The following is a 23,131-nucleotide window of genomic DNA, read 5'->3' on the forward strand; positions in this document are numbered from 1 at the left end:
CTTCTGCTGCCATCTGTCACACAGAAACAAAGTGTAACAGAATATTGTTGGGAACCTCTACTTCTGTCCTCCCGACATCTGCCTCTGGGCCAATGTAATAAAATGTGAAGCATTACTTTCAGAGCAGCCCTCATTGTGAATGAATTTAAGCAAGGGACTGGCGTGGAGGATTTGTATCCTTGGATTCGGGTGAATTCAGAATAGAAAATAGTGACAATTGTAACCGTTGGTCAATAGGGAAAAATGTATGAATGAATGTATGAATGTATGAAATGATGAAGCTGAAGTAGATAAGGATCAGAGTTGGAGGTAGCGAGGATACTATAGGAGATGAAGTGATACAAGCATGTCCATGTTGACTGCATATATTTTATTTTTTTTTTGGTATGAGTTAGAATGGCAGGTGAGTTTCTGAGACCACCTGGCAAAATGAGAAATAAATGTCAAGTAGTGGAGGGGTTGCTTTCACAACATAAAAGTTACTTTATGTTCTCTTGCAGGCTTTGGTTTTCTGAATTTATAGGCCTTTGGGTTTCTGTTCAAAATCTTCCCCAGTGGGAAGGGGTAAGTACTGATTATTCATCTTCACTAGAAGAGATCCATTTAAAAATTCCTACTCTATGTTATGAAGTTGAACAATGATCTATTTAATGGTTATTTTTTCTTTCTACTATTATGAGAAGACAATGGTGCTAATGTCATGACTGTTAGCAAGAAGTTATTGGCTGAATAAAGGAGATGGCACTTTGTGCTCAGTGAGCATTATTTAATCACCATCTCAGGCAGCTTCCCTTTACCATTGGAATGCTGGCATTTTTTTGAACTGCCTGCTAACATTTACAATGATGAAAATGTGAAAATGAAGATGTGATTTCTATAACTTAGATTCTGTGAAATTGCATCTTTATTCCTTGTGACATTCTTCACATCTCTAATTTTGAATAGTAATGGGGTATCTTTCCATTAGAGCTCGTGTTCAGTCATTCTGTTTTATTTTTTTCCCTGCCTTTTAGCAGTACACTTGTACTGCTGTCCTCAGTGTAAGCGAGCGTATACCTAACACAGAATGTTTTCCATGCCTTTTAAGTTCAACTTTACTACCTCTACAACAGGTACACTTATTTTGAAGTGCAAAGGAATTTAAATGTAACTTCTGATTTGCAACCCTGCCTCGAATTTGTGTTGAAGTCTTTCGGACATTGGTTTTAGTGTGCTTCCCTGCTTGTTCTTGTCTCTATTACTGCATTAATTTCCTGTAGCTACATTGGTGGCAGTGTTCCATTTCTGCTCTGCACTGATTACATTTTCATATAATTCCCATACTACCTGTGCGACAAGGCTGCTCTCAAAAGAAGTGCCCTAAGTACTGCTGGAAGCCTGGCTTTCATGCAAAGATGTTTTTGTTTTGAAAATGGAAAGTCAGTCTTCATATCCAGGATGACGCTCTAAAATTGTTCTAATTGCACTACCATTATTACGTGCTTCCATGTTTAGAGTCTGTTTTGATCTTCAATTATCTGTCTTCAAAGCAATCTTGCAGAGGTTAGTTTCTTCTACTTTGCGGTGACTGCAATAAGTTGTTGTCATCTTTATTTTAGACACAATAAAGAGCTCTGCTCACCTTGGCCAAGAATACCATCAGGCTATATCTTTCAAGTAAAATCATCTGCCTGCCTTTTCATACACATCTCATGATCAGATACGAACTTAAGAAGTGCGAAGAAAAATATTCTCTACACAACACCCCGGGCAGCCTTAGTGCTGTTGGTGTCAGCTGATCTGTGCCTTGGCTTTACTGCAGTGAAATTTGGCAAATGACCAATGTGCCAATTGTATGTGAACATAAGCTCATTGACCATCTGGCTTCTTTCGCTAATCTCCTGCCTGTGTATACAGGGAAGACTTCTCAGTGTCATTGCAGAAAGCTAATTCCCAAAATACCGTGTAATATAACCTTTGTAGCCCATTCTCTCTCTGGTAGTTTTTGTGTCAGAAGGCTCCTGTACAGGTCATCCTAGTTTGAGTTTGGTTTCCTCACAGTTAGAGGAAGGCAGTCTTTGTTCAAACAAATGGCAATTTTCCAGATCTGAACAAGTTTCATTTATAATTGTCTATAGACATTCCTGCATCTTCCTGATGGTTATCCAGAAAAGTGCAATTTTGTCTCGTCTTTCTGCCAGAAAGATGACAGCCTGTACTTTTAGAACCATTATTTGGCTTGTTTCTGTCAACTTGTTTAAGAAAAGAAACATCAACACACTTTCATAAGTAAGCAGCTGTCTGTGGTATTTTTCTCTCTTCAGCTGACTTTTGACAGTTTGCTCAGAAAGCGCAACGTTTTATTTCTTTTTTTCCCCAAAGATCTTACTTCATGTTTCCTTTTCTGTCTTGTTCACCTTCTAAGGACAGGATCTCTCTTTTCATAAGCTTGGATGTAGATCAGTATATACGTGTGTTCTGACTGTACAATCCAATTTAAACCTCTGTCTGCTGCAAGCTTTTTCTCAGCTTGCTTTGGCAGGAGTTGGATGTGCTGTTTGAAGGGAAGCTTCAGAAAGAGTTGCTTTTGAGGTGCATGGGAAAGGTTGTTTTTTTTTTTTTTTCTCAGTGAGTATTGTCTTGTATCAAACAAATGTAATCCATTTAAGAAATTGTGAGGTTTTCTCGCTGTTGTAGTAGTTACAACTGTCTTGAATTGGATTTGTGGTTTTCAAAAGCTGTTTCATCCTTCAGGCTTGGAAGGTGAACTGTACTTCTGTGAATCTCTCTGAATTGGGCAGGATTATTCAGGGCCTTTGCTTTTGATTGCACCATAGCTTCAAAATACTGGTAGAAACATCAAAGTCTTGGATACCTGACAAGTATTTCCTTACTTGAACAAACTCATAGAAGGTGTGATGGTTGGTTGGTCTTTCTCATGGTCAGGATGTAGGAGTTAGACACACACTCTCCTTCTCTTTGTGTAGTCCTTTTAAGTCCCTGTTCAGAGGACACTTTTCAGTTCTGTTTTGGACTCAAGAGACAGTCGTGACACATGCAGTAGGCTATCTTCAGGACTCGAGAGACAGTCGTGACACGTGCAGTAGGCTATCTTCAAAGATAGTCACATACTGCTGTCTAGTCTGCAAGCTGATGCCTGGGACTTCTACAAGCCACAGAGATGTATAAACTGAAGCTTAAAACATGCCAACCATCAGCCATAGGCAAGTGCATTTTAAGTAGGATGGGTCCTGTAGAAGCTAAATAGTCCTTTGAGATATGCTGGTTGAGTTCTCCTTTGTGTCTGTATATAGGCTAGTATCCCCTTTGAGCTCACCAAATAATTTCACTGGTGAGGAAGCACCATTAGATGAACAAACATTTGCTTGTTGTGGTGCTCCAGCTCTGAGTACTAATAAATGGTATGGTGTATCACTTACAATCAGGATTGCAAAGAACCTGGGTAATGCACTGGCAACCAAAGTGGGTTGCACAGGGCCCTTTTCCTTGTTGGAAAGTAGTAGGCTTTTGGATACCTCTGATTTTTCTTTCCAAGCCTCCAATATTTTTCAGAGCCTGTCTTTCTCATCCTTGCATATAGGAGGACTACTAATTTGTATGTTGTCTTCAGAATGTTCATTAGGACACCTTCCATCAACTGATGCAGCTGATCATCTGGACAAAGGCTGTGAAAGTAGAGAACAAGTTTCTGTTAGAGAAGTTGGTGAAAACCCCAAGCCAGAGCCTATTCTGTTTAAAAGAAAAAAATATATATCTTTTTTTCTTTCTTCCTTTGCTTAAGCTGTATTATGATGGGTTCACTGAGAAGTCTGTCTTACAGCTATCACGTGCAGTCTGTTTCAAACCTTAGCTACAAAGATGAATAGTCTCCTACACCCAACTGATCGTTTTTTGTTGTTGTTTTTTTTAAAGTGACATTGCTTGAAAGACCCTGAGCCTCAGTAAAAATGAGGTTCACAAGTCATCTGCTCTGTGCAAGCTACTCCAAAGGGAAAAAAATTCCAAGCAAAAGCTAAAGTCTTTGCAAAACATATGACATACAGTTTAATTTTTTTTGGTCTGTTGTTCATCTGGTTGTCATTCGGAGTTGCTGTAGAACAGTAAATAGTTAAGAAGATCTAAAATGCTGGCGAATGCATTCTGTCTTTCATGTTAACACGGAGAGCAGAACACAGAAAAAGGGAAGGGTGTGAGTATATCTTCCAGAAATACTATATCTCAACTAAATAGTAATCATAGAAAAAATTTCAGGACATAGAAATGTATATTTTGACAGGCTGTGTCTCCCAGAACTTAGATCACAATTAGTACTTCTTCCCTGCTTTGCAGGAGCTCAGAAGAATGAGTTGACCTCCTGCAGGTTGGATTCCCACAGGTGCATTGTGAAATACGGTTGCTGTTGGTCCTATTAGGACTGAAATCTCCCCTTGCAGATGTTATAGTGCTATGGGTAGCTTTTATTTTGCACCTCTAGATTGAAGGGTTTTGTTCATCCTTTATAATATATTCTAATAAATGCTTCCTTCTTCTGCTCTTGTTTCAGCATCTGGTAAATCTTTTTGCTCGCTTGGCCACTGACAACATAGGGTACATTGACTGGGATCCTTATGTACCGAAGGTAATGCTTTTCGTTTTATGAAATTACGTTGTTTACTTTCAGTGTTAACGTGCGAAGGATGATGCATATCCCCTTTGTGGGTCCTATACTGCTGAGCCCCAGCTTTTTCAGTTAGATACGTTCATTTGAAGACCTGATTTGAGCTATCCTTTTGTAAGAAAAACCTCTGGAAGTTGGTACTGCTATCACCTGACTTAAAGCCCAACCAAAGCAACAAAATACCTTTCCATATAGAAGTGCTGTCTGAATATATATGATTAATCCCCCTTGGAAGTAAATGCTAATGACATTCATTTGATATGTACCACTTTCCAGTCTTTCACCACACGGATTTTTAAAGATGTTCATAGTAGTTATATTGTTTAAAAAAATAGTAATTAAGACCCTCTTGTTGAAGAGAAAATTGTACAATTTTAATGTGTTTGTGATATAAACATTTCTGAAATTGAAGACTGTTTCCTTGCAAGGTGTTCCTAATACAGATTAAAAACAGTAATTTATATTTTATCTCAAAGAGTAAAAGCAGAAAATGAGACATAAGTACAACCAAACCATTATTCTTCACTTGGTACCAGTGGTATTAATTAGTGTTTTTACTAACTTGTGTTATGCTAAAAAATATCAAAGGCTTTTAAATGGAGGTCTGCCCCGCTATTTTGTGCTATGGTATTTGTAGCAGACCTTGTGATAATGGGAGAAAGAAACACAAAATAATGGCATGTCTCAAGGTGTTAATGTGTTATATGCTTTGCTGATGAGACATTTAAATGGAATATTTAAAAATAATAATCAAGATCTCCAGAACAGTACTGGTATTTACATGATGTCGTTTTACATCTTAACTTCTGTGGAAGAGTAAGATTTAGCTTTTTTCTCCCAAATAACGTGGGTGGGTTTTGACTGGTTGCTAAAATCCTTCCTGACAGAGTTGTGGTTTAGCTGTTCTTTTGAGTTAACTTCAACTGAAAAGCTAGTGGTTTTTTCTTTTTAAATAAACTGATAACACTGACGTTTTTCAAGTGTATATTTCTGTGTTTGCACCACAGTGCTAAAAAGACATGCTTGTGTAAGGTTTGGCTTTACTTCTCACTGCTGCTCTTTAGCATCTGCATTGCTGTTGTGGTCCCATTTGTAACAGAACATTTTGGAATTTGGTTTCGTTCCCTGTTGTTATTTGTTAGATTTAAATATCTTAACTGTTTATTATTTTTTGTGCATCTGTTGCAAACAAGGAAAGGTCCGTGACTTTCTATGTTAGCGTTCTGTAGGAAGTGTTACAAATCCAGGTTAATTGTTCCTTTTTGGTGGGGGTTGTTGTGGGGAAATGAGAGTTACGAAACAAAATGAAGAGAGATGCATGTGTTTTACTTCTTTCGCATAAAATGTAATGGAAATGGTTGAAAAACTATTCATTCTCTCCTACGTGTGCCACCTCTTCAGCAGTGTGTGAGGAGAATATGTATTGTCTGAAGGGATTTCAGGCTATGCATATTTCATTTCATTTTTCTCATGCTGCTAACTTGAAATCTAGACTTCTGAATTTTTCAAGGAGTTAAAGTATTACAGCTTTCTTGTGAAAATACTTTTTCTGTCCTCACCTCACACTTGCCATTTGAAACTAGTTGCTCCTAAAAGTGTGGTTACTTTGCCCAGAAAATGTTTGTTCCAAGCAAATAAAACTTCACAGGAGTGTTTTGCCATGGTAGCTTTCTGCACCGTTCCTATTTCATGGCTGACTTACAGCATGCAACCTTTTTTTCTTCTTTTTCTTTCTTTCTTTTTTTTCAATACAGATTTTTACCAGAATTTTGAGGAGTTTAAATCTTCCGGTGGGAAGTAATCAAGTTGTGGTTCCAAGATTCCTAACAAACGCTTACGATGTAGGACACGCAGTAATGTGGATCACAGCCATGATGGTTAGTAACTTTTTCATGAAGTATAACAAAAACTGTTAACACAAAGCTTTAAACAAGCAAGCATATGAAATAATGTTCTGTTCAGCTCACAGCAAAAGCATTTTTTAGGCTAACTTTTGCCCAAGGATTGTTTAAAGGTAGATTGTTTCACTGTCTGCTTGGAATGCAGTTCCAAGGTTTATTTCATAGCTGCTGTCTGTGGCATTCTGGAAGAGCTAGCTATGAAGGCCACTGTGAATGCATGCCTAAGACCTCCCTACCTATTAAATCATTCATTTTTAGAGTGAACCTCATCAGATCAGCTGGATCTTGCTAGTTAATGCTGAGTTGAGGGTTGCATATTTCATTCTGATGCTTTGAAATATGGCTGTGGTAAATGAGTACTCTCTTTTTCTTGAACTATTGTGTGTTACCTTTTCATTTTAACTTAGCCTGTGTAATAAAATTCTGTGCTTTGTTTTTCACAGGGTGGACCAAGTAAACTAGTACAGAAGCACTTGTCTGGGTTGTTCAATAGCATTGCTTCTTTTTACCATCCTTCAAATAATGGACGTTGGCTGGTGAGTTTTTGCATGTCAGAACAATAACTTTGGTATAAGCAAAGCAGAACTGTTGAATCAAACGTGTTGATGCATTATGTGCTCTAGTAGCCAGCTTGTTTGTTGGTTGTATCGTAGTTTGAGGATTTAATTTTCAGTTTGTCAATACTGTGATTCAAGTTATACTTTTATTCTCAAGCAAGGAGCACAGAATACCCTTTCATGTTGCTGACCTACCATTTCTAAGCTAGCAAAACCTGGTTTTGTTTCACCGAAACAAAAACCCATTTTTAATGCGTATCTAGTCTGGCAAAGCTTGACTTTTTTTGTGGTGTAGCTGGTTTAGTCTTCTGCTAGAATACTTAAGAATACCCTTGTGATAGCTGATAAAAGTACAGGTTAAAATGACAGAACTGGTCTGAGTTGTGTCAGAAGAGCTGACTTGTTCTAGCATAGGATGTTACTTGAGTGTGATTCTGCAGAGAATGCTCTCGTGTCCTAATTAGTGGTAAGTAATCTTGGTTATTGACTGCATACCTTGAATGAGTTTCTCATAAAAAAAACCAAAACATTCTTTGCAGGTTATTTGTTAGTATTTTGGGAACTGAAATTTAATGATGCGAGGAGCCTTACATTTTAGAGCTCTTCTGAATTTTCCTCTATTGTAGCCATATAGCTTCGAAATACTTGCTGTGTTGGTCAGTCAGCACCTCAGTTTCTTATGCTGCAGGGTGACTAACTAGCATTTCTCACGTATTGAACAGAACAAACTGATGAAACTACTTCAGAGGTTGCCCAGCAGTGTTGTCAGAAGGCTGCATCGTGAGCGCTACAAGAAGCCGACTTGGTTAACTCCTGTGCCTGATAGTCATAAACTTACTGATCAGGATGTTACAGACTTTGTAGAATGCATTATTCAGCCTGTTCTTCTGGCTATGTTTAGTAAAACTGGAAGCCTGGAGGCTGCCCAAGCCCTGCAGAACCTTGCACTGATGCGTCCTGAGTTAGTAATTCCACCCGTACTTGAGAAGTAAGTATGAACTGTGTCAGCCTCCCTGTTCCCTTTCCAGCAGGTAAATACTCAAAAGCACTTACCGGATGACATGCGGTCTCCTTGCTGCAATGAATGCTTCCAGTGAGAGGTGTTGCTAAATTAAGCTTAATGAGCACTACTGAGCAGTCAGCCGAGGGGGAGGACGTGATTTTTTCTGGGTTTATTTTTTTAAACATCTGGTTAATGGAATCTTTCTGGGAGCTGTCCATAGTTTGTGTAATGTAGGGCAGTCCCTCAGATTGTCTGCATTTCTGTTATCATTTTCTGAGAGATGGGGGGGTGAGTCAGCTTAAAAGGCAACTTTATAGTGTCTATTTACCAGCCGTGTTGTGCTGCCTTGTCAGCTTTGTCTTAGAGCCAAATATGAGTGGTGATACTGCATGTTTGTGTAATGCTTCTGTTTTGTGTCAGGATGTGTGTGTTACGGATTGTTTAAAATTAGTGTCATTGCTTTTGACTTGGTAAGCAAATCACAGAAGTATGTGTCCGTATAAAGTAGTTGGTTTGTATGACTACTAATTCCTTGATGCCTGAAATTCCAAAGAACTAACTCCTTCCTGTCTTCAGTGGAAGCTTGCTTTCTAGGCTCTTGCCCTTGTTTCCACATGCAGTCCTTCATACTTTACCAGCTTGTGTTGTAAAACCAGTGGAGAAATGAATTTGTATCGAAAAGAGCCATTCCTGAGTTCCATACCATACTGACTCAACTGTTTATGAAGTCTTGATTAATCTGCTTTTATATGAAAATATTTCAAGCATAACATTTCTAACAGGCACAGCAGTGAACATCAGTATTGGGTCTGACTACTGCTTCTATTCTGAGAGCAGACTGAACGTCTGCTCTGTAGATAGAGCTATCCCTGATAAGTTTGCCTTGGCTGCAATTGTGAATTCATTTTGTTGAGAAGATGTAGGTCCTTTATGCTTTGAGTGATGAAGGGCAGGGGTAGCACTATGACTCCTGTTTGAACGGTAGGTTATTGACAGCTGTACAAAGTGTTACACAGTTTGCTGAGAAGTACCTACCGTAAAAATAAATAAATAACTTTAGAAATGCTGGTAACTTAACAGATTTTAAATTAAAAAATAAAATTGTAAACGCGTTTCAATTTCTCTGTTCATAGGCAGTTGAGGCAAATTTTCTTGCACGCTACACAAACCTTACACTTTAATGTACACAGCTTCCATCAGCTTATGTAGTGCTGCTGGCAGTAGAATGGTGAGAGTTCTGTAGTCAAGGACCACCTCCTCATTGCTAAACCACCTGCAGGAATTCGTCCTTAAAACCCTAAAACAAGAAGAATGTAATAGCATCGAATCTAGGGCTACACGAAGTTACTAATTTCCATGCAGCAACTGCTAACAAATTACCTGATTCTGAAATTTTGAAAGAAACAGCTGTTAATATACAAATGTTAAGTCCACTGGGGAAAGATTACCAAAAGGACATTCTGAACTGTTGATTTCCTTAATCTTTTCTTGCAGAAGCTGTGTACCTTTTTGTAAAACAAACAAACAAAAGGACAAGACAAATTGTTCTTTTATTTTCTGTGATAAAACAATGATTTTCCTAATATGATTGCTCCTGCACCCTATAGAACATATCCTGCACTTGAGACACTGACAGAACCTCATCAGCTCACGGCTACTTTAAGCTGTGTAATCGGAGTAGCTCGTAGTCTGGTATCTGGTGGGAAGTGGTTTCCTGAAGGTCCAACGCACATGCTACCTCTACTGATGAGAGCTTTGCCTGGAGTGGATCCAAATGACTTCAGCAAGTGCATGGTGAGTGTATCAACCTTACCTCTTCTTTGAATGTACTTAGCTAATTGCCTCGGTCTGAAAGCTTTTGTTACATTTGTATGAATGCAAGGAAAACTTGTATGTCCAGAAATTCTTTGCATGATTTTGTTTCTGGCACAACACTGCTTGCAAAGACGTGATAATAAAGCTTCTAACTTAAGATAATGCCTTTGGCTTGTTGGACTGCCACGTGGATCTTTGACACCAGACTGTGATAAGCATTGTTCTGATTTTTTGGGCAGCTCTAAAAATAGGTGTTCCAAATTTGGTAGCAAATACAGAGAACCTTTTATTTATTGCTAGGTTTCATTAAGTCAAGTCCCAGAAGCCCATGTCGTGAGGGCTTCATTTTCCTTGACTACTCAAAAAATTTTAACATCAGCCTTTTTAGCTTCAAAATCCAACAGAAAAGTGTTATTTTGCCAGAAAATAGTTTTCTTTGTGCAGTTACAACTTTGGTTAGTTTTTCAACCCAAAATCAGAAATAATTAGGTGGTGTTTTGGACTGAAAGAATTGATCTGTAGAATTTTTTTTATGTAATGATTTGTTTTAGCTGCCATACTTTAATTGGGAAAGCTTTTTAATGTGTAGAATACAGCATTTATTAAAGAGCTGTTTGCAACTCTCAACAGATTACATTCCAGTTTATTGCAACATTTTCTACTTTGGTGCCTTTAGTAGATTGTTCGTCTGTGTTGCAAGAAAGGGATGATCTCTCAGAGGTAAGAGCACTGTGCAGTTGTAAAAATGAAACCATAACTTACAGACTTCAGCATAATTTCTAGCAATGGAATTGTGTTCAGAAGTGTAGTATATTTGCTGCAGTCTTTTTATGGGTGTGAGCTACGTTAAACAAAAAATGTTCTGCACAAACTTTATTTTTTTGTTGCATTTGCTTCTAGTCAGTGTGGTGGAGCTGATACCAGAGTTGTTTTAAGGTATACGCTTACCTTTAACATGCCTTTAAGGGCTGTTTCCCTACAATGGGAAACTATTGCAAAATACTTGTACTCTTGAAGTGTTCCTGTAGTTAGGTTTCTCTTTTCTGATTAGGATGTTATTGCTATCTCTTCAGATCTTTCTTAATCTCCTCTGTTGAAGAGATAACATCATTAGACAGGGAGCACCTTTTCTTATTTAACTTTGCTGCCTCTTCTTTATTAGCCTTGGTCTCCCTGCCAATTTCCCAAGAGTGTTTTTAATACTTTGTCCTTTTTCTTCTGCATGTAACAAAAAAATAAAGAGGGAATGGGAAATAATTTTTCTATTCTATTCTTTCTATTCTGATTTTCACTAGATTTTTGATTCTACTTTTGATAGAAATAATATGTGTCCAGCATGTTCTGAATGTGGCAGCACCAGTATCCACTATCGTAGTTGGAACTGCCACATGGAAAATTTGGTCTGCTGTTTAGGAGACTTCATGTAGCACTGAGAGCAGCTAATAGCTACAGGTTTTGAATGGCCAGAGTGCTACTGGAATGTTAATTTCCTTGCCCTGAGGCTGCAGCTCTCCAGAGCTGACAGTGGAGTTTGTATGATGAATGTGTAATGCAGATATGGCAGCAAAGACCACTGCCACAGTTGGCACTCACTGACAGGCTGCTAGAAAGGAAGATCAGTAGTAAAGGCTGAAGGTTGTATCCATAGAGATGAACCCCTTTTCACCTTGAGAGGCTATTCTGGCTAAATATCAAGGCCAGAATGCTCGATTGAGCAGTGCAAAGTATATGTAGTAATTGTTTTCATGTACTCAAAGCTATCCAAACTCTGTTTGGTGGGAGATGTAGTCTGTATCACATAAAATTTGAATGTACTTTTGAAGCAGTTGATAGAGGGTATCTTTATATTATGTTTTCCTAAGAAAAGCCAACCTTCTGTGTTCTTTTGGCATTGGAAAATTGTAGGTGGAAAGAGAGCTGTGCTCTGCAACAGCAGAATTTGAAGATTTTGTGCTACAGTTTATGGATAGGTAAGTATGCTAAAGATAGGTGAAAGCCTGGCATGAAGAACTTAATACAAATTCCCAGTTCCAATTAACTAAAATTGTACTTACTGTACTTACTGCATTTCTTTAGGTGTTTTGGACTTATAGAGAGCAGCACGCTGGAACAGACCCGAGAAGAGACTGAAACAGAGAAAATGACTCATCTAGAGAGTCTAGTTGAATTAGGACTGTCTTCTACCTTCAGTACAATCCTTACTCAGTGTTCGAAAGATATATTTAAGGTATGTAAAACATGGCATAGTCTGTAGATCTTTGAGTCTTAATTTTCTGTTGTGAATTGCTAGTGAGTTCAGATTCTTCCTGTGTTATCCTGTTAGGATCTCATGCATTTTAGCCAAGGAAGGGGTTTGGAGAATTTAGGACTTCATGTGAATTTGCTTTGTGATTTTATATGCATCAGTTCAGAGTTCTGAGCATCAGGAGGTGCTCTTTTTGTAGCCAGTGATAATTGCTAGAGTTCTTTCTTACAGCTTTATCACTTTGTTGCTTTAGGCAGGGATTTCCAAGTCTTTGGATGTTAATGCTGACTTACCCAGTTCCTGCTTTCCTCTTTTCTCCAATCTCCCTCGTCTTCCACTGAGCAGAAGAAGCAGTTCAGGGAGCCATGTGGCTAATGAGATCAGAAAAACAATTTGTATTAAAATCCCTCAGGGCTGGTGTGGGGAATCCATAGTGTTACACAGGTGGATTCTTTCCTTGTTGTTTGGGGGTAACACACTTTATTCTGTTTATATTTTGTAAATATTTTGAGATGCTGATGGTACATTTTGAGTCATTGCTTTGGATACATAGGTATCATTTTGGTTGGAATCTTGCAAATGCAGATTCTTCCTTTTTCCTTACTGCATGTGATTATTTTAGTAGTGAACAACCTACATGTATGCTAACTACTAAAATAGTCAATTCCTTATTTATTTGTTAAATAAGGGATATCTTGGCTTTATTTCACTTTTGCATGAACAATAACAGTTTTCATGTAGGCAGATTGCGTCTTATCCAGGGAAAGCTGCTTTCCTATATAGTTTCTCAGAAGCATCCCCAAGCTTTGATCAGTCAGCTCAGTGTATCTCACCTCCTTTTTTCCCAAGGTGAACATTTTAGATGTCTTTCCATCCTAAAGCTGGATGTCCCTTTGTGTCATCAGTTACAGCACTGTGTGTTTTTAAACTTGGAGAGGACCCAGGGGAAAGAATTCGAACCTTCCCATAACTGAATGGACTTTAGTGACAGTGGATCATGTCATGTTATTTTTCATGAGTACAGTAAATACAAAGGTGGGAAAAGCCATGAAAGTCAGCAAACTAGGAAACTACTTTGGTTGACCTTCTTATCATTGCTGCTTTTGTAGCAGCATTTTTGCTATAGCTGAAGGCAGTAAGTATGCAGATAGGCATAGGTGCACATAAATGGAGTCAAATGTACTGATACCATTTAAGATTTTTTTTCCTGAGCAGTTAATTCACACACAGCTTTCTATCCTTTCTATTCTCTAGTGTAATTAAATTGAGTGGTTAAGTTTTACTCAGCTTCAGGCATTGTACAGAACTGATTTGTCTTCTCTGTTCTGATTTCTAATGTGAATCATGTCTGCTATCGTATATTTAAAAAAACTATTATGTACAGATGCTGCCTTCTATGTTTTTAAGATGAAACGTTTTTGTTTTTGTTTTTAAAAAGCACATGAAGAGCTGACCTCTGTCCCTTTCTGTTATTTTTAGGTTGCCTTGGAGAAGGTTTTCAACTTTGCCATTTCAAATATATTTGAGACAAGAGTTGCAGGTCGAATGGTTGCAGATATGTGTCGAGCTGCAGTAAAAGTGAGAGAGGATGCTCTTATTTCACTCTTATTTCACTTATTTCTAGTTTTAGTTTATTAAAAAAAAAAAAAAAAAAAAAAAAAAAGAAAACCAAGAAGTCCATACTACTTTGTTACATGAAATCTTTTATACCTTAAAGATACAGGAGGCTCTTAATATCTTAAAATTAAAAGGTTGTATTTAGCAGTATTTTCTTAATTGCTTTTAATGAGTGTTTAAAAATCATAGAATTGGTTGGGTTGGAAGGGACCTCAAGGCTCATCAAATTCCAACCCCACTGCCACAGCTGGGCCACCACCATCCAGATCTGGTACTGGACCAGACTGCCTGAAGTCGTATGGACTCTAGATTGAATTGTTGTTAATTTGAGAATAGCCTGTGTTTCTTAGTAACAGTATTAGAAGGTTTGTGTCAGTGTCAACACTGAATTTGTGATGCATCTTTTTAAAAAAACTATTTGTAATGGCTTTTCATAATGCTGTTTCCAGTGCCGTCCAGAGGAATCCTTGAAACTGTTTGTACCACATTGCTGCAATGTTATAACTCACCTCACAGTCAGTAAGTTTTTAATGTTTTTAATACTACACTTGCTTTGCTGTGGATTGACTTTCGTTAAGCATGAAAATAATATTTAGAATTTCCATGGCTATTCATCATTTCGTCTCAATAATGGAAAATTATTTCTGTTCATTATTTCTTAGGAAAAAAAAAGAAGTGCTTGAGTAATTTCTTGGCAGAAATCTCTGCAGTGAAAAGAGCACATTTATTTATTTAATGTTTGGAGACACTTTGAATTGTTAAGTGATTTCCTCAAAGTATTCAAGATCTTAAATAAGTAAATTTTGGTTGAATGGGGGTGAAATATTAGTTGGAAGTTAGCCATAGAGGGCTTGCGAGTAAATTTTTGGAGCACAGGCATCTGTTCTATAATTTCACTGGCTTGCAAAACCTGCCTGCAGCGTGGTTACAGCAGTGCTGTTCGTTTGTTCCTCTAGATGATGACGTGTTACGTGATGAAGAGCTAGATAAGGAGCTACTTTGGAATCTTCAGCTTTTGTCAGAGGTAGTGTAAAGAATACTCTCACTGAGCACGTATGCAGTTGAACCTTATTTGATGCCTCTGAAAGAGCAACAAAACTGAATACTGCTGTTAAACGTAAATGTTTTATGAATGACATTGCATAACTTCTCTAAATGGGGTGTAGGTAGATGTCATTTGAAGGAAATAACCATGGGGGCTGTACATGGAATAATATTAAAGCACTTACTACAAACAGTTATCAAGGAGTAGAGAAAGGGGGTTCAATTTAGGGAAAAGTGTATTGTGGTGAAGGTAAATGTCTTAAAGTGCATTTCAATATGTATAAACAATGCTAGAAAACTTTGAACAAGATCAAGGGGATCTTGCTCTTGTGTGTTACTTCTTCAACAGTAGAAGTGTTAGTTTGTGTGCTAGTTGTGTATTAAATCCAAATTTTGTGTGCTGTGCTGAATGAAATGTGGTACAGGATCAGTTGAGTGGTGTCATCATCTCTTTAGTCCTCCAGAATATCATCTGCTATATTTACTTTTCTAACATTTGTCTTTCCTGTTAGATCACTCGAGTGGATGGAAAGAAGTTGCTGCCATACAGGGAGCAGCTTGGGAAGATTCTGCAGCGAACCCTACATTTAACCTGTAAGCAGGGTTACATTCTGTCTTGTAACCTACTGCATCATCTTCTTCGTTCTGCTACACTTATCTACCCCACAGAGTACTGCAGTGTGCCAGGTGGCTTTGACAAGCCTCTTTCTGAATACTTTCCTATCAAGGCAAGGATTTTCATTTATTTAGGATTAGAGGATTTGACTTTCTTTTTAAAAAACAATCATACACAATATTAATTGTTTTAATTTGGAGATTTCTGAACGTAGGTAGCAGCAATGGAAAGTGTAATTGAAAGATGCTTTAAGCTTTTAAATGTGTAGAGCAAAAATATCAAGTTTCTTAAAATTATTGTTAACAAAAAATGAATACTGACTTGTTTTGAGTAATTATATAGCATGACATGTTTTATGATGTGTGTGTTTTACAATGATTGCATGACTACAATAAGGTAAAGCAAAAGCTGTCTGCTCATGTTTCTTAATCTTGTAATTATATGATGCCTTCAGTTGAGACCTAGCTATCTTGAAATGCAGTGTTAAGGTTGCAAGAGAGTTTTGCTGTTCACTTAAATATCCAGTTAGAGAAAGCATTACAGCACTGGAACAAACTTAATCTTTTACCTGCTATATAGCCTTTTCTTTTTCCTTTTCACATTACTTGATAAATGTTATCATTAGATACAGCAAGTAATGTTGGAGACATGCAAAAAAGGAGTGTAAATAAATCACTGCAAAACTGTTGCCAAAAAGGAGATATGGTATTTTTTCAGAATTTGCAATAATGTTTTTGAATTTGAATCTGGCCAAAGAAACAAGAAAGTTATACTTCAGTTACACCTTAACAGTCCTTTGCCTTTTAGTCCTTCCAGATATGTGTTATGTTCCAGGTGTATGCAGACAGTATATTAGGTTTGGGATTACTATGTTGTTTTTTCCTGAAGTTCTCTGAATGTAGCAAGTTCTTTGCAGTAATGTTAAGTGGTTTTCTAAAGGTTTGGGGTTTTTTGTTTTTTTGTTGTTTTTTTTTTTAAGATTTGTATCATTTGTTTGATTAATATGAGATGTCTTTATTTAATATAGGACTGGGGTAAACCAGGTGACCTGTGGAACTTGGACATCCAGTGGCACGTTCCTTCATCTGAAGAAATAAACTTTGCTTTTTATTTGTTGGACACTTTTCTTCAACCTGAGCTCACCAAACTAGAGCACTATGCAACTGGAAAACTAGAAATGTCCAGGTCAGTGGTAATAGGTGATACAGAGGGAATGCCTTTAGCCACTCGTGTCTTCAAGTGGTTGCTGCCAGCTGTACTAGCTCTACAGACCTTAAGGAGCAAAATGCTGCAATGTTACGATGTTTTAGGGTATTCCAAGTATCTTTCAGAGGTTCTTAACTTTTCAAAGTGCATAAAGTTGGAAGTGCATTTCATGAAATTGATAACAGATGATAACAGATTATTTGGAACAGAAAAACTTTTAAAAAATAAAATAAAATCTGAGGACACTTTATATTGTTGTGGAGGAGTGCATGTTTTTGATATATACCCTAAATTATGACTCTTAAATTTTAGTCAGCAAGAAAGTTTTTCCTCTGCACTCTCTATTGTTACTTTGGTATAACCATTTGTCTTTCCTGAGGTATGAAATGGGGTGCAGAACCAATTTGGCTTGCAAATCTTTTTGGTGCTCCCTTTCCTACAGTTGAAAGGATTGAGTGCATAGAGTGGTCCTGCAGAAAGTGGCAGTGTGGTAACTGAGGAGGTAATGGAGTGTCACTGCATGAACAAAGGCGAGCAGAGGCAAGATTATTATTAGCCAATGTTGTTAAACTTTGTTAGTGTGAAACCATGGCTTTGAAGGATAGTTTCCTAACCACAAGACAGTCATGAGTTTATTACATGCTAAAGCATTTACAAGTTTCAAATAGCTGAAGCTTTTTACAGTCCTCTCAAGAAATCTTTTTCTTGTATTAAATCCTCCTAGCCTTGATATAGCTAAATGTAGGTGTTCATACTTCATCAGCTGTTCATTGTTCAACATCATATCTCATACAGTACAGTGCTGCCCTACGTGTAGCACAGTGTATCAGGCACCTAACTATATGTTTCTGTCCTAGCAGGGTCCCACACTGCTTTATTCCTGAAAAAGGCAATATGTGCTTGACAAATCAGTGCCACCTAATTGCAATTGTAATTTATACTTAGGCTAAAGGAAGAAAGCATATGTCTCCCATATAGGTCTTTAGCTTATTTGCATATGTTGTTGTTTTGTTTGTTTCGCTTTCTTCTGTTTCTGTTTGGCACCTTGTATGTAAAGCAGCCAGTTTATAACAGAATTGGGCTTTGAATTGGTCAGGGCTCTGCTGTGCTACCTAAAGAAATAAATGATGATGATGAGGGCCATTTAGCTGAGTGTTTGAATTGCAAATTACAGTGGAATACAAGATAGCGTAGCTGCAGGAATAGAGAATGCATTAAGTGGCTGAGGATGTAATGAGTGTGAATAAATGAGGATGCCAGATAAAACTGCTGGTGCTTTAAATGGCACTGTTTCAATCAGTAGCATTTTTGTTGATTCTTACATCATAAATTTTATATCTCTTAAAACTCTTCCCAACAATAGCACTAACAGAACACACTAACTGCAGAACAGACAGCTTTACCCCAAACAGTAATGTTTTTTGAATATTTTGTTTGTCTGTTCTGAAGTCAGTGTGTCTCATTATCCTTAAGTTTCCTCTTGCAGACTTCAAAAGCTCCCCATGAGTGTTGACGGTAAATAATAGAATCTGATTACAGAAAGCAAGCAGTGCTTAAAAAGACTCTTTTATGAAACATCACAAAACATATGGTTTATCTTCTGTATATTCTGAAGTATTTCACAAGACAGTTACAGTAATCAGTTTTTCTTTTTTTTTTTTAAGAGATGACGTGCAGCAGTGTCTTGCCATAGTGCATAACTGCTTGATTGGGTCTGGGAATATTCTGCCTCCTCTGAAAGGAGAAAGGATAGCTCACCTGTAAGTAGATTTTATTTATCTATCACAAATGTTTTTAGCATATTATGGTATTACTTCATATTTTTTCAGTATTTTCTTACTGCCATTGACACCCAGCTGCTTCTAGTGACTGTTTTTAACCCATTCCAGTGTGTAAAGGTGCAGAAACTTAAAATATGAGTTGCAGAAGCAATGGAGTGCTTAAAACATGAAATAATGTTTAATCTTTTCCTGTGCAAGGCTGTGCAAATGTTTTTAAATGGTAGGTGACAGCATTGCCTTGCTGATGCAGTTTTATATGAAGGAAATGGAAGCTGGCATATATTTGTATGGTTTTTCTCCTCCAAAGGACACCTGCCATCTCTGATAATCTCCCTGAACAAGCACACATTCTGTACTTAGCTTCTTTCTGGCTGTTTTCTTATCTTAAAGTAGGAAGTAAATCCTATTCAAATGCTCCTACCCTTGTGGAATGTAATAAGAACTCCAGCAAAGATGCCTGAGTGAATTTTCATTTGGGAAGCAACAAGAACAATGCTTGTTGCTTTATAGTGGTTTGGGCTTTGAATAGACTCGTTTCATAGATTGCTGCTTAAGTATTGGCTTGTTTGAGAAACTGTGTTGAAATATTAATACTGAATTTGATCTCACTATTCATGTATTTATATATTGTTTTGAAACATGGAGGGTGTGGCTTACGGTGAGGTCTTTGTTTGGTGATTGGAAATGCACTTCTGAGGTGTTTTGGTTTTTGGCTCAAGTTTTGACTGCTAGAAGTCTAAAAGAACATTGGCAGGATTCTGATGTGTTACTTTGGGTGCTGAGCTGCTGTGAGCTCCTCGCAAAAGGGAGAGTTCTCTTTTGAGAGTATCTAAGAGCATGTGTTACGCTGGAGTGCTGTGCAGAGGCCGTTACCGTTGGCTGTATGAAACAATCAAAGGAATCTAAGTAATCTTTTAGTTAAAGAGACAGTGCAAGGTACTTAGCCTGATTTAGAATATCTTCTAGAAGAAGGCCACCTGAAGGGCACTGCAGTCATTGGCTGTTCTTGTACCAGTAATGTGATGTGGGACCCATGTCAGCATCACTGCTTGGTTCAGTCAGTCCTTAACTTGGGACCATGTCTGTGGTTTCATTCTTGGTCTGGGTTGCTTAGGATCATCCTTTGGTATTTTTGGGTGGGAGCTGTGAACTCTTTGTACAGGTTAAGACAAACATCTTATAAATGTTTTGAATGGAAGATCTGCTTCATTCTGTTATCTGTGCTTCCTTATTGAATACATACAATTTATACAACAGTATGTATATACAACACAATTTATACAGCACCAGAAATCAATCTGTGACTAAAGAAATGGAAATCTTATTTTTCTTAAATCTTAATTTTGACATGTAATAATTTATTCTACTTAATGACTGTAGAGCTTGAGAATCCTTCATTATTTGTACTCTGAACAGGCTTTCTACTTACTGATGAAATAATAGGTTTTGCAGCCACTTACTACATTTACATCGAGGCTTTTAGAAACCATACTTAAAGCAGTGTATCTTTTCAATCACTTTATACAGGGCTATGGATTTTCCCCACTGAAATTGAGTGAATTTTGAGTATCCTTCAGTTCTTTTTATGTGTGATTTGAATAATTTGAATTATCACAAATTTATATTTATTATATATATATATATATATATATATATATATATATATATATATATATATATAAAATATGGGAAATCTGAGGGAAATAGAGTGGATATGTGCACAGATAGTTATTTTTTGACCTCTTAAGGTGGATTGAATACTTCAGGAGATCCCATCACAGTTTTACAGACTTCCTATCAAATACACGTTAGCTCCCTGTAAGTTTATTCTATGTATTTGGAAGGAACAGTAATAAAGATCAGTATCAATGAAACACCTTGAGAGGCTGGGTGATCCATCTGGGGCAAATGGTGATGATGATTCTATGATTTTATGCAATTTTGTTCATTTTGAAGGTGCTTCTTAAGAAATGTATGTCTCAGTGGATTACTGTAAGTAAGTGGGCATCACAGAATGGTGCCAAGATGGAATGCATGCTCTTCAGGGCCTCAGTCTTTTCTCTTCCTTCCCTAGGAAATCCCTGGGATATTTGTAGGGAAGAAGACCTCTTCTTATTAAAAAGCAATATTAAACAGGCTGCTTTCTATGCCATGTGTTCACATTCTGCAAGAAAGATTATAAGCCAACTGTATATAGCAAGTTCAGCAAAAGCACCTCCTTTAGAATAGAGAGGATTTCATTTTAGTTATGGTTGTTTTATGAGTTCTGGGATGTTTTTTGTTAAGATAGCAGATGCACACAGTAGGAGCAGGCTTGGGAATGTACATGAAGCACTGATTTGAAACCAAAGGATGTTTGTTGTCAGTGGCTAATTCAGTTACACAGAGTGCCTGTTTTAAGTACTGAGTGGGCACAGTAGCTAACACTGGTGCTGGTAATATTCACTGTCCTCATGTGGCAGTGTAGGAATATTTTAAATGCAAGTGTTGCTTAAATAATAATAAAAAAATCAGTAGTATGTAGCCTCCGTTGGTGTGCAGACTGCTCCCTCTGCCCAGATGCTCTTTTCCTTTAGAGTCTGTTTGGTTTGTCTGTTGCCCAAGTATTTGCAAACCCTGTTCTGGGAGTCTGTTTGCAGCCTCGTGCAGGGGACCCTGGGGAAGGCAGTAGCAGGAGTGAAGAAGAAAGAAGAGATATTATTTCAATATATTTAATTGTTTGTTTGTAAAGCTAAAACATACTGATAGCTTTTGGCCTTCGTGCATAGGTATGTTTTGTTAAAGGACATGCAGTTAGTAAGAGGCAAATAAATAGCTGCTATATTACAGCTGTCTCAGCCTTACTATTGCTGGTGTTTATAAGCAGCTTTCATATATTTTAATTGGTTTAATTTGCTAATTAATTTAACTGACTTAGTCATAACAGTGTGTGCGGTATGGAGCAAGATGACTTAAGTGAATGAGGAGTTAATTGGTGCTTTTTTTTTTTTTTTTTTAGTTTAAGTAACACAGAAAGCTAATTACAGACATTTTATATTGACCGTTTGTCACAGATGCCACAGCGTGGCTGAATGCTCGTTTCCTTGCTGGTTGGTGTAATCGACCTGTGGTGTAGCACAGAATTCTCATGAGGGGTTTGGTTTTGTTGTTTTTAAAGGTAAATTTCAGTCTGTAGTGCTAAATCAATGAGGCAGTCCTCAGGAGGGCTGAGAGGCACTGCTTGGTCACTGTGCTGCTAGAAGCAGTGAGTCTTGCCTTCCTGTCCTGAACCTTGAAAAAACAAATTGCAGCCACAAATACAGCAGGCTGCTTTCCACTGACACTGAAGCCATTTCCTGCTGGGAGGTTGTTGTTGCTGTCATTCTTTTGAAGTTGTTTTACAGTAGGAAAACATCTACTGGAAATGCAGGACCTCTCTAGTAATGTGTGGATAGAAGCCCAATGCGTTTTCCTGCCATCATACTGTTAACCTGGGATTCTTTTGTTTGATCACAGAGGTTGTATTACAGTTATTTTCCTAGAAGGATGTTGATTAATGTTCATCTGTTACACTGCTCACTTCTGGAATGAAAAGTTTTGTGTGGAAAGTCATTTGATCCATTTCTAGAGACTTGTTCCCTGACACTGAGCACCTGAGAGCACTCAATTTCAGAATATTATTGTTCTTTAATATTTCTCCTTGTTAAGAAGAGCCTTTGTCTTGTATCCCTACCAGCTTGTGTCGGTTGGAAATGGATTTGCTTCTTGAGTAGTTAACATACAAAGCTTTTCTGTTTCTATTTTCTTCGTGTTAAAAAGCTTTGTTTTCTTCGTTTACATTGCTTGATAAATGCTAGCTAAATATTTCAAACCTGTTGTTTATCTCCAAGTATGTACGTTGGCTCAAGTCTTCTTGAGTCTCCTGCCAACATAGGTTAATGTTTTCATACTCATTTATCAGTTTCCCTTTTTTAAAACCTTTTGACTGGGAGTCTCTGAACAGGAAAAGCAGTGGGTTTGGTACTGAATGCACTTGGTGGACCCAAAAAGCACTTGGCCTGTGTGTGTGTGCTCAGGTTGCTATGAAGGGTTAAGAGTGATTGCTTTATTTAGTGAACTTGAGCTTAAATGGTTTGGATTTCATAATGCGCCGGCATTTTCTGAGACCAAGCAGTGGGTAGTTTGTATGATTTCCCTCTCTCCCCCACATTTTTGCCCAACTTTGTGAGCAAAATTCCCCTGCTTTTTTCTATAATTTATTGAAATAATTTACATCTTTCTGAAAATAACCATCAGAGCTTAACTACAAAATACCTCATGCTATTTTAAAAGGCAAAGGGAAGAAAAGAATTGAGGAGGTTGCAAGGAGCAATCCCTTCTGATAGCAGGAGGTTTTGATGCAGCTGGTCAGAGTTGCAGTGAATTAACCTGTCACGGGTGTGGAAAAATGGCATGCACTTTTTTCCATGCTGGCAGAAGCACAGTGTGATGCTGCCTGCTGTGCAGTGTGTAGGCACTCATAATGCTTCTGTGCAAGTAGTCTACCCTTTTCCCTAAGGGTCTGCTGTAACTGACAATAATGTCAATGGTTTTTTTCTGTTGTAATGACTGTAATGGTGTGCAAGTAGAGATTTTTCCAGATGCAAGGAAGATAATGCCTTTAGAGGTTGAAAAATCTTTCACTGGTGTTTGGTTGAGTTCCTGTTCGTT

General features: G+C 37.7%; 1 protein-coding gene across 1 annotated transcript in view; it reads left to right on the plus strand.

Moving 5' to 3' along the window:
• PSME4 (proteasome activator subunit 4) overlaps positions 1–23,131 on the plus strand; it is a gene marked incomplete at its 3' end in the record, with an annotated part of 61,875 nt that overhangs the window by 13,879 nt on the left and 24,865 nt on the right. The window contains exons 6-20 of the mRNA XM_079532805.1: positions 501–564; positions 4,544–4,618; positions 6,412–6,534; positions 7,002–7,094; positions 7,838–8,103; positions 9,726–9,912; positions 10,564–10,653; positions 11,839–11,903; positions 12,010–12,160; positions 13,658–13,756; positions 14,245–14,314; positions 14,752–14,819; positions 15,352–15,567; positions 16,483–16,640; positions 18,326–18,421. Coding sequence (XP_079388931.1) covers positions 501–564; positions 4,544–4,618; positions 6,412–6,534; positions 7,002–7,094; positions 7,838–8,103; positions 9,726–9,912; positions 10,564–10,653; positions 11,839–11,903; positions 12,010–12,160; positions 13,658–13,756; positions 14,245–14,314; positions 14,752–14,819; positions 15,352–15,567; positions 16,483–16,640; positions 18,326–18,421 — 1,821 coding nt within the window. The remainder of the gene's footprint in view (positions 1–500; positions 565–4,543; positions 4,619–6,411; positions 6,535–7,001; positions 7,095–7,837; positions 8,104–9,725; positions 9,913–10,563; positions 10,654–11,838; positions 11,904–12,009; positions 12,161–13,657; positions 13,757–14,244; positions 14,315–14,751; positions 14,820–15,351; positions 15,568–16,482; positions 16,641–18,325; positions 18,422–23,131) is intronic.

This window comes from Tetrao urogallus (genome assembly GCF_951394365.1).
Source record: "Tetrao urogallus genome assembly, chromosome: 2".
In the NCBI taxonomy this organism is placed as follows: domain Eukaryota; kingdom Metazoa; phylum Chordata; class Aves; order Galliformes; family Phasianidae; genus Tetrao; species Tetrao urogallus.